This window comes from Squalius cephalus (genome assembly GCF_949319135.1).
Source record: "Squalius cephalus genome assembly, chromosome: 15".
Lineage (NCBI taxonomy): Eukaryota > Metazoa > Chordata > Actinopteri > Cypriniformes > Leuciscidae > Squalius > Squalius cephalus.
In genome coordinates, this window is record NC_137136.1 from 21,126,669 (window position 1) to 21,140,269 (window position 13,601).

The 13,601-nt window shown below is 37.3% G+C and overlaps 1 protein-coding gene across 5 annotated transcripts in view; it reads left to right on the forward strand.

The window, feature by feature from the left end:
• Positions 1-13,601, forward strand: part of col14a1a (collagen, type XIV, alpha 1a) — a 139,340-nt gene that overhangs the window by 43,073 nt on the left and 82,666 nt on the right. For all 5 annotated transcript variants that reach the window (XM_079895467.1, XM_079895471.1, XM_079895469.1 and 2 more), the window contains 9 exons: positions 704-833; positions 2,474-2,616; positions 2,857-2,986; positions 4,420-4,559; positions 4,840-4,966; positions 6,015-6,154; positions 8,737-8,869; positions 9,173-9,220; positions 9,329-9,465. In XM_079895467.1, coding sequence (XP_079751593.1) covers positions 704-833; positions 2,474-2,616; positions 2,857-2,986; positions 4,420-4,559; positions 4,840-4,966; positions 6,015-6,154; positions 8,737-8,869; positions 9,173-9,220; positions 9,329-9,465 — 1,128 coding nt within the window. The remainder of the gene's footprint in view (positions 1-703; positions 834-2,473; positions 2,617-2,856; positions 2,987-4,419; positions 4,560-4,839; positions 4,967-6,014; positions 6,155-8,736; positions 8,870-9,172; positions 9,221-9,328; positions 9,466-13,601) is intronic.

Below are 13,601 nucleotides of genomic sequence, written 5' to 3' on the forward strand. Positions count from 1 at the left end.
TTGGTCCTCCATGCTTAAAGGCATATTTGGTGCAATTTTTTATTTATTTCTGCCATGTTGTTCCAACCTATATGTCTTTTTTTTCTTCTGCGGAAATTTTCTTCTGCAATTTTGACAAATGTTTCTCTTCATAAAAAGAAAGTCAATGGGGTCCAAAACAACGTTAGACCCCACTGACTTTTAATACTATGGGCAAATAATCACTGAGACTTTTTTTTTTTTTTTTTCATGTTCAACAGAACAAATAAGTAAATACAGCTTTGGAACAACATGAGAGTGAATCAAAAATTGACTGAAAGGGTAAAAGTTTTTAGGAAGATATATGACCTTATTGTCAGAAATCCTACTATTCATGTCAACTGATGCTCGAATGTTCAGCAGTCTATGTTTTACAAGTCATTTTTGTTCTTTTCTATCTTTGAAATAAACACCATTTGGTTTGATATTCTGTTATCTAGCTGCAATGACAGCCTTACATTTTTAACTGTGGCTTTACTTCTTAGTGGCAGTTTATTATGCCTCTTTTATCTCCTTTGTTCTATTTCCAGTTTTTTGTGATGGGTGTCAGCCCAATACTATAAATATTATGTCCTGCACTTTGCCACGTTATTTAACACTGTTGAGGCTTTTGGTCTTATTTTTCATAATCATTTTCCAATCTGCTGTGCTGGGCGTCACAAACTGCTGTTGTCTTGCTGTACAGATTGTGGTGGGCGGCAGGGAGAATTCGGTCGTCCTGCAGAATTTGAACTCTCTGACTGAATACGAGATTGCTGTGTTCGCTGTGTACCGCAGCGCAGCGAGTGACGCTCTCAGAGGCAACCAGATCACGCGTGAGTCATCCTCAAAACTTGCAACAACCAGCATTGACTACAGAACATCTCAAAACACGTGTTACAGGCTTGTGTCCTTCACAATTTCACTGTCAAACAGTATTACCCACAAACCACATGCCTATAGTTTTCCTAAATACCCTTTACTGTGCAATTCTATCAGTACTTTCTTATATACAGTTTATTTCTTAACCACTACTTTATAGCAAATGCCTGTCAGTCATCTCAGCAAGACAGGACTGAATTCTGCAGTATTTAGTGGATGTTTGAAGTCTTTGGTTTGTGGTAGAAGATAGTTTTCTGGCAAAGGCTATCCATGTGTGCTTGTTTCCAGAGTAAAAATCTTGTCTATTTCTGTCCCACTCCATCAAAGTCATCTTTCACACTTTCCCAGAATCCAACTCAGAATGCACTTCTTCTGATCAGAAATACACACTTATCCAGCCACTGAAAAAAGTACTCAAGACAAACATGCACTGCAGAAAATTCATAATCAGTATTTTTCCCAGTAAAACAAGATACTCTGTTATACATTAATAAGAACATTAAATTAAAAGCTAAATGGTGTTAGATATTAAAACTTGTTTTAAAGGTGCTCTAAGCGATGTCACACGTTTTTAAGGCCAAAACATTTTTTTGTCACATACAGCAAACATCTCCTCACTATCCGCTAGCTGCCTGTCCTGTAAATTTCAAAAACATTTAGCCTTTTATTTTCAAACCGGAGTCAGACAATGATGGAGAAACTCAAGAAGAAGTGACAACATGTAGAATGCAACAGGACATTTCTGAATGGTTAGTTAATGAATTTATGTCGCTTATGTGTAGTTATCTTCTAGTCATTGATTAGCATATTCTGTCTTGATAATCCATAAATCGTGTTCCGGGGGCGGGGTTTATGTAAATTTTAGGGTTAGTGATGTCACTAACCCGTGAGGAATGTTGTGTAGTCCCTACCAGCCGTTTGTTGTAGTCCTTAAAAAACGATTTCTTTAAAAGCAAATATCTCCCTTTGCTTTGAGGATTGCAACTTTGCAGATGTTGTTTATGCTCAAACAGCAACATTACACACTAACTAAAGTTAAATAAGTGAAATCATAATAAACCACCCCTTTAATAATACAATGTCGCACCCAAGTGCCACAATACTAACTTTGACAACATGGTGTTTACTTATTTAAAAACTAACCTGCACTTTTCTCTGGTTTCAAAACGCACGCCATGCTGGATATTACCTGCCATTCATTTTCATAATACTTTTCAAACTGCTGGTGACATATCCTCGGAAAAAACTCCTAAGATCCAAAAGCTAATGCCAGCGACTTACCCATGATGACTTGACAGCTGAGCGCAGGCATTTCACTCACGTTGGATGCATCAATTCATGATTGCTTTAGTGGCAAATTAAAATATTAGACAGAATGATAAAATAACGTTATTAACCGGTTAATGGTAATTTAAAATGTTCAAGTGTTTCTGTTTTGTTTGATCCTGTTAAAATTTTGTTTGTTTTTGTTTGCTATTGCTTGAACCGGTTCGGAGCCCTGACTCACACACATGCAAAACACAAACAAAACATGTTTCACTGTACGTCTATGTTAAGTATAAATGTCTGATTTGTATGTATGTGTGTATCTCAGTGGCTCTACCTACAGTGAGTGATCTCGAGCTGTACGAAGTGACAGACAACAGCATGAGAGCCCGCTGGAGGGATGCACAAGGGGCTTCTGGGTACATGATCCTTTACGCTCCACTGAGCAGTGAGACTACAGATGAAAGAGAGGTGAGGCTGCAAATTGTCTTTGTGAGTGTGCCTGTCCGTGTTTGAGCAAACGTTAAGCCCGCGCTGGCATGATGACACTTCCACCAAAATAGTAGCTTCACCATTACACTGTTTTCATGGAAGCTGTAGAAGAAGAATAACAATCATCACGTTTGAGTTCCCTTGGTTGCACTTTTTTTATCTCTGTTTCAGCAGCCTTTATGCTCCTCTAAAGGTGTTGCTGTTGTTTTTGTGATACAGCTAAAGGTGGATGAGACGGTGACTGATGTGGAACTGAAGGGATTGATTCCTGACACAGAGTACACCGTTACGGTCTATGCCATGTTCGGAGAGGAGGCCAGTGATCCCGCCACTGTTCAGGAGACCACCAGTGAGTGTCCAGGCCAATCTGTTTTTAATTATAAATTTAAACATGCAGGGCCCTATCATACACCAGGCGCGACGCAAGTGTTTTTTGCTAGTTTTAGCCTGACGCAGTTATAATTTTCTCGTCCTGTGCCACGTTGTTTAAATAGCAAATGCATTTGCGCCCATTTGTGCGCCCATGGGCGTGCTGGTCTGAAAACGAGGTGTGTTCAGGCGCATTGTTATTATTTTGAGGCAACTGAAATAGACAGTGCCATTGACCAACTGAAACCTGGTCTAAAGTCAATGACGTAGTATTTTTTTTGTTATTTAAAGGGCGCATTAGTAATATGAGCCTATAGGCGGGTACACAACATGCGTACACTTTGCATACATACACAGGGACACGCAGCAGAACACAAACATGCCAAATATTAAAAATAAAAGGATTACAATGTAAAACATTATTATTGTGTACATAAAGATATGGTGGAATCCGGCTTGTCCCGTAGATGGTCTGCTTGCGCGCTTTAACCTTGCGCACAAGCTCTTTTACAAAGAGAGCAAAATTTCATAGTCAAATTCCGCCATGTAAATAGCGAATCCGCCATGGCGCGAGCGCAACTGGCTTTTAAAGGGAATGGGAGATGGCGCCGACCATTTTTCCCGTTAAACTAGCAAAAGTGGATTCGGACATGCTGTAAGTGCACTTGCGCCGTGCGCTTTAGACCATGCGCTTAGATTGTTAAAATAGGGCCCGCAATCTGATTTATTTTCAAACGCTGTTTATGTAATGTCCAGTGATTAATGGTTCTGTTTCGAATTTTTGAAAGGTGACCCACGTAATAGGGCTGGGTGTATAGATCAATACAATAATATTTCAATATTTTTTGTCTTTTAATAATACTTTAAATATATCTCAATATTTATGTATTTGTTCAGAAATGGCTTGAAATGTATTTCTTTTTCTTTTCCTTGGATCGAACATGATTTGAAGAGAAGCCAATTATTAAAAACATTAAAGTAGAATACTTACTCCAATCTTCAGTGCCACATATTCCTTTAGAAATTGTTCTAATATGCTGATTTGCTAATTCTAATATATATATATATATTATTATAATTATTTGATGAATTGAAACATTTATTGAAATAGAAATCTTTTGTAAGATTATTTTTTCACTGTCTGTTTTGATTAATTTAATCCATTCATGCTGTATAAGTGTATACAATCTTACTCTCCCCAAACTTTTAAACATTAGTGAATATAGTTTTATATATGAAAAATACAATTCATTTAAACTGGCAGTTTAAACTGATTCATTAAAATGCATCAAACTTAATGCTTTTTGTTTTGCTACCAAAGTTGTTGTAACAATGTCCCTTAATAGAAAAATTATTTCCAGAAAAATATCTTGAATATTCAGCGTTTGACTGTTAATCCATATCTTCCTGCAGTGTCCCTGAGACCTCCACGTAACCTGCGGGTCACTGAAGTTGACCACAGCTCTGTCCGACTCAACTGGGACGCAGTGTCCAGTAAAGTAAAGGGCTACCGTGTCATGTATATCAAGACAGATGGTGTGCAGACCAATGAGGTGATCACTGCAGCAGAACCCACAATACATGACAAGCATTTGTTTCTCTGTTAAACAAACAAGCACTTGTTCACTCTTAAACCCAGTCAACTATATACAGTATATAGAATTAAAATGATTAAATATGAGTAAAATTTAATATATTTATAAAGAATAAATACATTTAAAATAATATATATATTTTTATTAAATTTTTTTATTAATCACTTTAATAATGTACTCACTCATTCCATAATTTTATGAACAGAGATGCATTATGTATTATTTTTCTTCTCTTCAGGTGGAGTTGGGTCCCGTCACCAATGTGTACCTGAAGAACTTGTCACCCATAACAGAGTACACCGTTGCTGTTTTTGCTCTCTATGACGGTGGCCAATCCGAGGCACTCAGTGGAGGATTCACTACAAGTGAGACTGTTTGATCCCTGCCAGTGAACTGCTTAAAAATGTTTAAATAGGTGAATTCAGCTATTCTGTTTTGTCAGTTGCATTAAGGATGCCAGCATATCCTGGGCGGTGGGTGTGGATTTATGCAAATTATTTCCCCAAGCACAGAAGAGACAGGGCCCATTGGTATTCATTATCATGAGCACGGGCAAGAACAAATCTCGTCTACTCGCAGCAATGCTGATTTAACATGTACACGTATGAGCATATTTTTTTCTGTATTTTCCTCCTCCAACAGAATGTACAATTTTCACTGCACACAGAGTCTGCAATTTACTCTAGCTGGAAAGCTGGAATGGATGCTTTCTCTGTCCTGGAAAAGCATCTCTTTCTAGGCAGCCTGTTGCATTCAGTAATCATTGATTGGTTGCTGGAATCTATAATAGATCTGGGCCTTCATTTCCTGAGTTTCATTGTTCTCTGGGTGTCCTGACTTTGTCGTTGTAGTAATCAGGTTACGTGGTGAAATTTCTAGGGAATTTATTTGAATGTAAAAGTGAATGTTAGGGTAAATGCTGTTCGCTCTGGGGAGATGAGAATGATCAGGAATTCATTCACTGAATCAAAATTGAATTGGTTAAAAGATTAGTTCACACAAAAATGAAAATTATGTCATTTACTCACCCTCATGTCGTTCCAAAGCCTCATGACTCATATCTGTGGAACAGAAAAGGAGAAATGGTACAAAAAAAAAAACAGGCTAAAATTAATGCAAATGGGTTAATAAAAATATATTTAATTCAGTATATGCAGTATTCTCTGAAAACAGCCTTTACTATCTTAAACAATTGGGTTTCAAGTAAATCTATCTTGTTTTAAGGATGTTTACATATTTTAGAAAAAATACTGATTAATTATTATTATTATTATTATTATTATTTGAAGTGAACTACTCTTGTAATTTGTACGTAAACAATTTAACATAATTTAAAAAGTTTGTGATAAAACTGATTATAGCTCAGCGAAGGATGTTGGATTGCTTACCCGTGCTTGATTCTATCTCAATCAGAGCTTGTGCCAGCCCCTTTTAGCCTGATGACATCAGAGGTCACCTCCGAGAGTTTCCGGGTGAGCTGGTCGCATCCTGCCAGGGATGTGGTGCTCTATAAGTTGGCCTGGTCACCCACTGGAGGAGGAGATAAGAGAGAGGTCAGTCATTTACAAGTATTCATTAATGTGAGTCGGTGCTTGCAGTGGCAAAACTCGCCACTCGTTTGCTGGGATAGTTGCTACAATGTTGTACATGATTGCATTCGAGCCAACAACCATGTCTGTACAATGTTGTTGAATTGAAATATGGATTCTATATGTTGCAATATGGTTGCTAGGTGGTTCTAAACGGTTGCTAGGGTGTGAATAGACAGTTAACATGGTGATATTTACAGACTGTTTCCTAACCGAAACAAACAAGCCAATCCCCATCTCTATATGATGTTCTGATGCAGAGATATAGGCAGTTGCTAGGGTGTATGGGTGGTTGCTAGGGCGTTGCTAGGCTGTTGCTTGGGTGTTTTGGGTGGTTGCTGTGGTGTTACTAGGTGGTTGCTAGAGTATTCTGGGTGGTTGCTAGGGCGTTGCTAGACAGTTGCTAGGGTAGAACATTTTGACAGTTGCCCTGTCAAAATGCACAAAAAAATTATTGCTTTCATTGTTTTTGACCCATGTAACCTCGTAACACTGCTTTAAGATTTTTAGGTAGGTCTAACAGATAGGAAATATACAGAAATTGAAAAATGATCAAACACTTTACAGTCTTTACTGTATAAATTATAAATTAAATATAGATTATTCCTTCTTGAAACTACAAACGTTATTTAGTCAAGAGCAGTCAGTGATTTTCTGTATTTTGTTGTTTGATTAACATTAATGACAGATAGCAGCAGGTTTAATAGGCTGCTGTCACTTTAAGACCTGACGCACATGATGCGAATCTGACACGTTTTCTCCATTTTCTCACATCTCTTTAGGTTCATTTAAGACTTCATTTAACAAATTTAACTGTGCTTGTGAAGATACTCAACAAAACAGGCATTTTGGCATAATTTGGTGTGTCTGAAACGGCTTTCTGTGTGCATGATTGTGTGTGTGTCACACAGACAGGAGATTCACAGACGCGCGCCCCAGTAGAACGCTTCAATGGTTTAAAAGCATTTGCTTGAATAAGAGCGTGATCATATAATGTAACCAAAGGATGACGGAAAAAACGGATACTGGGTTAATTGCGTTAAATATTTTAATCGCGTTAAACTGAAAAAAGTAATCATGTGCGTTAACTCATTAATTTTGACAGCACTAAATAGTATAATATAATATAATAATAAGTCAATTATAATAATATAATATATAACCCTCAAAAATAAATACATTCTACACATCTACTATAATATAATGAAATATTTTTGATGTTGCTTGCAAAAACTTTTTTTTTTGTCTGCCATTGGAGAACGAGTGGCTTTTTGGCAGTAGAATGGTGCAGTCATGCCATGTACCAAACCCTGAACTCTTGGATCATTCTCTTGTTTCTGTTTGAGGTTTCAACATTTCTCTGTTGTAACTCGCTCGTTTTTTTTAGTTTTGTTTTTTAAACTTCCATTGGCATATGTTAGTTTCAACAAACTATATATGTTGAAAAAGAGAAAGTGAAAAATGATTTTTATGAGGTCCTTGAAAATGATTTATGAGTCAATCAATACTTTCTCGTAACCTGAAGCCCGCGGCCAACTGTTACTCTCTATTAGAAATGACCACCACCAAAACAACCACCAGCATACTGAACATGTCCCGTCACTGCTCTCTTAGCCAGGCATGACCACAGACACAAGTGTGTGTGATGGAGAAAGTTTTTAATATTGACCAGGAGTCAGTGCAGCTGTTTTTTATAGATAGCACCGCAGGTCGATATATTTACCAAGAGCCACCAGAGCAGAAAATAATAACATGCTGTGAGGCAAACAGGAATGTGGCTGGAGCTTCATGTCCCAGAGCAGAGGAGTCAGCCCAGAAACATGGGTTTACTGGGACAGCCAAGAGCTGACTGAGATCCAAAGCTCTCTTGATAGCAGATGTGCTTTTTAATGCATGTTCTCGTTGTTGGCATAGCATAGCCGAGCAGCCACCAACATTTATACCTGACAAAATGTGTTTACTGATTTCTGTTGCTGCTACTATTCGCTTTTGCTCTAAAATAGACTGAAAATACTGTTGACTTATCTTCGCAATTATGTACATAAATTTGAGTTAAAAAAAGGTCTAGAATGAAAATATCTTTTCTCCATTAATTATAAATGCATTCTGTCACTGATCTAATACTACAACCATGGAGCAGACTTCAGTTTAGAAATACAAAATTATTAGAAAGTCCTTTTCTAGTCTATCAAACCTCAACGTCCAATGATGACCACATGGGCCTCTTCATCAGAACCATCACCTTTGGATCTTTTCCTGAAATAGATGTGGCCTTGCTCCAGAAATGAACTAATGGCCATTTTCTTCATCATCGCTGATTCTGGGAAGTCTGCACTTGTGGGTGAAGATGGTTGTTAAAAATCCATACAATTGACTATTTCTTCTTTGTAGTCAAGTTGGTTTATCCAGTCTATGACGTAAACTACAGGCAATTGTCTATTCCCCCCCACGCATTCTAAAAGAATCTAAGCACCATCCAAATGATCCCCACAGTGTTACGGCTCTGATTTATAACTGAGTGCTTTTGTGTTTGTGTGTTTATAAAGATGATGCTGAATGGACCTTTGGACTCGTATGTGATTCAAGACCTGAGTCCTTTTACAGAGTATAAGGTTTCACTGTCTGCCATCTACAAAGACGAAACAGAGAGCAGCGCTGTGATTGTGCTTGAGAATACATGTAAGAGATCCAGTAATGTTGTTTAACTGTTTAATGCCAACCAACTAATTTACATGATCTCAAACTGGTTAATTGATGTTTTGTTTTGTTTTGTTTTGTTTTGTTTTGTTTTGTTTGGTTTTGTTTGGTTTTGTTTTGTTTGGTTTTGCTGTTTTGTTTTGCTGTGTTGTTTTGCTTTGCATTGCTTTTGCTTTGCTTTGTTGTTTTGCTTTGGTTTTTGTTTGTTTTGATTTGTTTTGCTTTGATTTGTTTTGTGCTTCGTTTTGCACTTTTTTTGTGTTTCTTTTATCTTGTTTATTGCAGTGGACTGGACCACAGAAGTTCCAACCACCATTCCCTCCACTACAGCAAGTAATAAAAATGCGACTTCATCGTTCTGTAATTTTGAACATTGGATGGATGGATGGATGGATAGATACCTTAGAATGTATTGTGTCTAAATTGAACTGTATCATCTAGTTGTTCATCTGGGAGTGACTAGCCTATGGCTGGACGAGGAGACCCATTTTAGTATGCAAGTGAACTGGGAGGTGCTGGACTCAGACGTGGAGCAGTACCGAGTGACATATGTCAGTGCAGACCGCACAGAAGAGACAGTGAGTAAACATAACCACAACACAGAGATATCCATAATGTTAATATGACAACACAAGAGTGAGCTCATTCTTTGTCATCATCTTCTTTCTGTCTCCTCGAACATTTTAGCTCCTCTCTCTTCTCCATATGAGAGTGCATAAAGAGGGCAAAATACTGTACACTTGTCTTATTTGTGTCCCAGTGAGGCTGTTATTTCATAAAGCTACCTATATTGCTCTTGCGCTATAAAAATATAACAGAAAAATGTATTACCTCTGTGCTGTTAGAGCCTGGAGGCTTATCATATTCCTCCGGGTAAGTGAAGTTGAATTGATGTAGCCCTGCTGCAGTGTTGTCTGTTGCAAGGACACGTCTTGCACAAAGTGACCTTTTTAAATGCATGTCCCTGTACTGGAAACCCCCCTTGTCTTATTCTGCAGTGATTCCTGCAGTGTATAATCATACATTGATGAATTGCAGGAGTGAATTCAGTGAATATGCTTTTTTCCATGGTATTTGGCCGACTTTGTTTGTGGTATTTGGCGTGCCTTGGTCTGGCACGGTTAAGGTCTTTCATGGCGTTAAGTTACTCTCAGATTCTGTGGTGACTTGTCGCCCCTGACTGTACAGAAAATCGACCTCTCTTGGCTTGTAATTGTACTGGAGAATCATGGTGGGTCAAGCTATAAAGGAGATGGATAAAGGAGGTGGGACTGGAAAAAAAGAAATTCCATTATCTTTTCAAGTGCCATTTAGGTCACTGTGCAAAATGTGAGAAGTAGAGAGAGAACATCTAAGAGGAATGGTAAAGGAGAACATGCCTAATCTGAGGGAAAGTTCCAGCAAAGTCTAAAAAGAAAGACGATCTCCTGCATTCAGGTTTCAGCACCACCGATTGGTGGACAGCTCCGCTAATAAGAGTTGTTCTGAAGGACGGTGCACTGAATAACAGGAGGGTGCCTCAACTTGGAGTACCACACCTGACAAATCAAAGGAAGTTAAAATTGTACGTGATTTTCAGCATATACTACCGTTCAAACCGTTGGGGTCAGTAAGATTTTTTATTTACTGAAAAAAAACTTGCTGCCTTAAATTAAGTACAATTAACTTCATTTCAACTTAAATTACATTACACTGACAAACTTCTGTTGTCATGACTTAATGTTCGTGTCATTTTTTTGTACTTTTAATTAAGCAAAGATGCATTAAATTGATTCAAAAGATTTATATTTCAAATAAATGCTGTTCTTTTGAACTTTATATTCATTTCATGGTTTCCACAATATGTTTATTAAGCAGCTCATTTGTTTTCAACATTGATAATAATCTGAAATGTTTCTTGAGCACCAAATCAGCATATTAGAATGATTTCTGAAGGATCATGTGACACTGAAGACTGGAGTAATGTATAATAAAATAAATTCAGCTTTGCCATCACAGGAAAAAAATAAATTTGACAATATTCTCATACAAAATTTTATTTTTTGAAAATGTAATAACATTTCACATTATTGCTATTTTTACTGTATTTTTTATCAAATAAATGCAGAATTGGTGAGTATAAGAAAATATTACTGACTTTTGAACGGTAGTGTATCTTTTTTTTTAAATAGAATTATTCAGTTCTTTGTGTAAAACTGTATTAATTACTGAGTACACCGAAACACAAAATGTATGTCACTGCCAAAACTTTTGGCCATGACTGTATATTCAAAAATCATTTAATTTAATTTTAACTCATACAAAACTCATACATTTAAAGGTTTGGAAATTTGAAGCCTTAAAATTTGTTGTCCATACCAACCTCTTCATATTTGCATGGTAACATTCTCTAAATTACTTCATTTGACTTGTTTATAGTCTGTTCATTGATAGTGCACTCACACAGGGGAAGCCACTCCACATAATGCAACCCAACATTTCATTATCAACAAGCAATGGACTGCCATGATTGTGTGTGTGCGTGTGTGATTAATGGTGTGTCTGTGGTGAATGACTGCAGTGATTGGATGCTGGCTAGAGAGCTGAGTGCTGGCTTTCTTAATTTCCATCCAGCTCCCTGAAGTTCAGTACACACAGATCTCTAGTCTTTTGGCTTATACTCAGAATAGTTTCCATCAGAGCTGATCAAACACAAATATTTAAATGAAGAAAACTGATGAAGCCTTTGGAATTGTTTAGCTACCGTTTGGCGTTTTCTTTGCCCTTGACAGTCCCTCCTTAAATACACTAGCAGTTCCTCTTCCTCTTATATACCGTGCTGTGAGAAAGTAAGTGCACCCCACGAAAAGTGTACATTTAACCCACCAGTTGAGAAAGTACATTTATCACTAGTATATCGTGAGCTTAGAATTATAAGGTTCTATCTCCACTTTTGGTCGAAATTGAGTTTTTGACATAATCTGATCCCGTGTTTAATCTTACAACCAGGTGCACCAGAGCTGCCTGAGCCCCTCGGAAGGAAAGTTGTTGAGGTGTACGAGTCTGAAAAATGGATTTAAAGCCATTTAAACAAGACTGTAAAAAAGACTGTACAAATCTAGTCTACATGGGTCAGAAAGGAAGAAGACTCTGCTCTCCAAATTTTTTTTTTTAAGTTTGTCATTCAACACCTACGCGAAACAGGACTTCTGGACAAATGAGTCAAAGGAAAAACTTGAGCATTCGAGAGTGAGAAACTCATTCCCACAAGCACAGTAGTGGGAGTGTAGTGATTCGAGGGTATTTTGCAGCTTTGGGGCTGGAAATAATGTCATAACATCAGCTATGAATTCCATTATACCAAATAGTGCTTAAAGACAACATGAGGCCATCTTTAGAAAAAGCTGAAACCAAACTGTACACGGTCATTCTGCATGATCGTGTCTAAAGTCAAAGCACTCCAGATTGCAATACAACAACATAGCTGTACGATCAATGAAAGAGACTGATGGACAATAATAAGAAACACCTACAAGAAATTATATCTGCCAAAGATATATTCAATTAGATATTTCTAGATAGATATTTATACTACAGTTCAAAAGTCTCTTATGCTCACCATTAGTTGGTAAAAATTAGGGTTGCAAAGGGGCGGAAAATTTCCGGAAAGTTTCTGGTAAATTTCCATGGGAAGTTAAGCTGGGGAATTTTGGAAATATTCATTACCACGGCAACCGCTTACCTCTCTGAAAGTAACTGTACACATAAGAGACGGATAGATACATTATTTAAGGTTATTTCTATTCGTTAGAATATTGATATATGAACTTGTTGTCAAGTAAGCCCTGTTGCGAGCATGTCTAAACTTTCAGTGTGCTGCACTGCTCTAGTTGACTTCTGCACCTTCCCCCCAAAAAATATCACGTTAATTTTGAAAACGTAATTCCTTTTGTGGATCCTCTTGGTCTTTCTTCATGTTTCTTTGACAAATATCAGTGTCTCAGTCTCACGCACGCTGCACGCGAGTTAACCACGCCTACTAATTTTCGCGGTATACACGGAATAAAAAAATCTGTTACGGTTGACATTTTCTTCCGCGGTAACGATATATACCGTCATACCGCCCAGCCCTACTTATGTGGTAAATAAAGTTATGCTAGCTTATTTAGCATCTAACTTATCAGCTTGCTATCTACTAGATGAATACATTTGTATGTGATATTTGCAATTTAAACATTTAATAAATATATTTCCCCATAATATCATCAAAACTTACTTCACTTTGTTTAGTCCACAGGCTCAAATGTGTGCCTTCAATAGTCTTGTGCTTTGGGCTTCTGTACATGTGATGGAGGCATGCACAGTGCCAGTAGGGGGTGTGGTCTCAATAGCCATGCAGTAAGCAGTGTGCTATGTGCATGTGATTGAGGAATGGGATGGATATTCAAGTGTATTTGAATGGCATCTGTTTATTTTAGTCAAGATTATGCTAAAATATACTTTCCTCAACTATATTTAAGTTCCCTATGAAAAGCCAACCCTCAACTTTGAAAATTCCCAGTTTATTCCCGTTTATTCCCATAAATTCCTGTTAATTCCCTTAAATTCCCATTAATTCCCATGGAAAGTTTCCATCTTTGAAAATTCCCAGAATTTTGCAACCCTAGTAAAAATACAGCAACACCGTAATATTATGAAATATTATGACAATTTAGATTCATTGTTTTATTTTTTA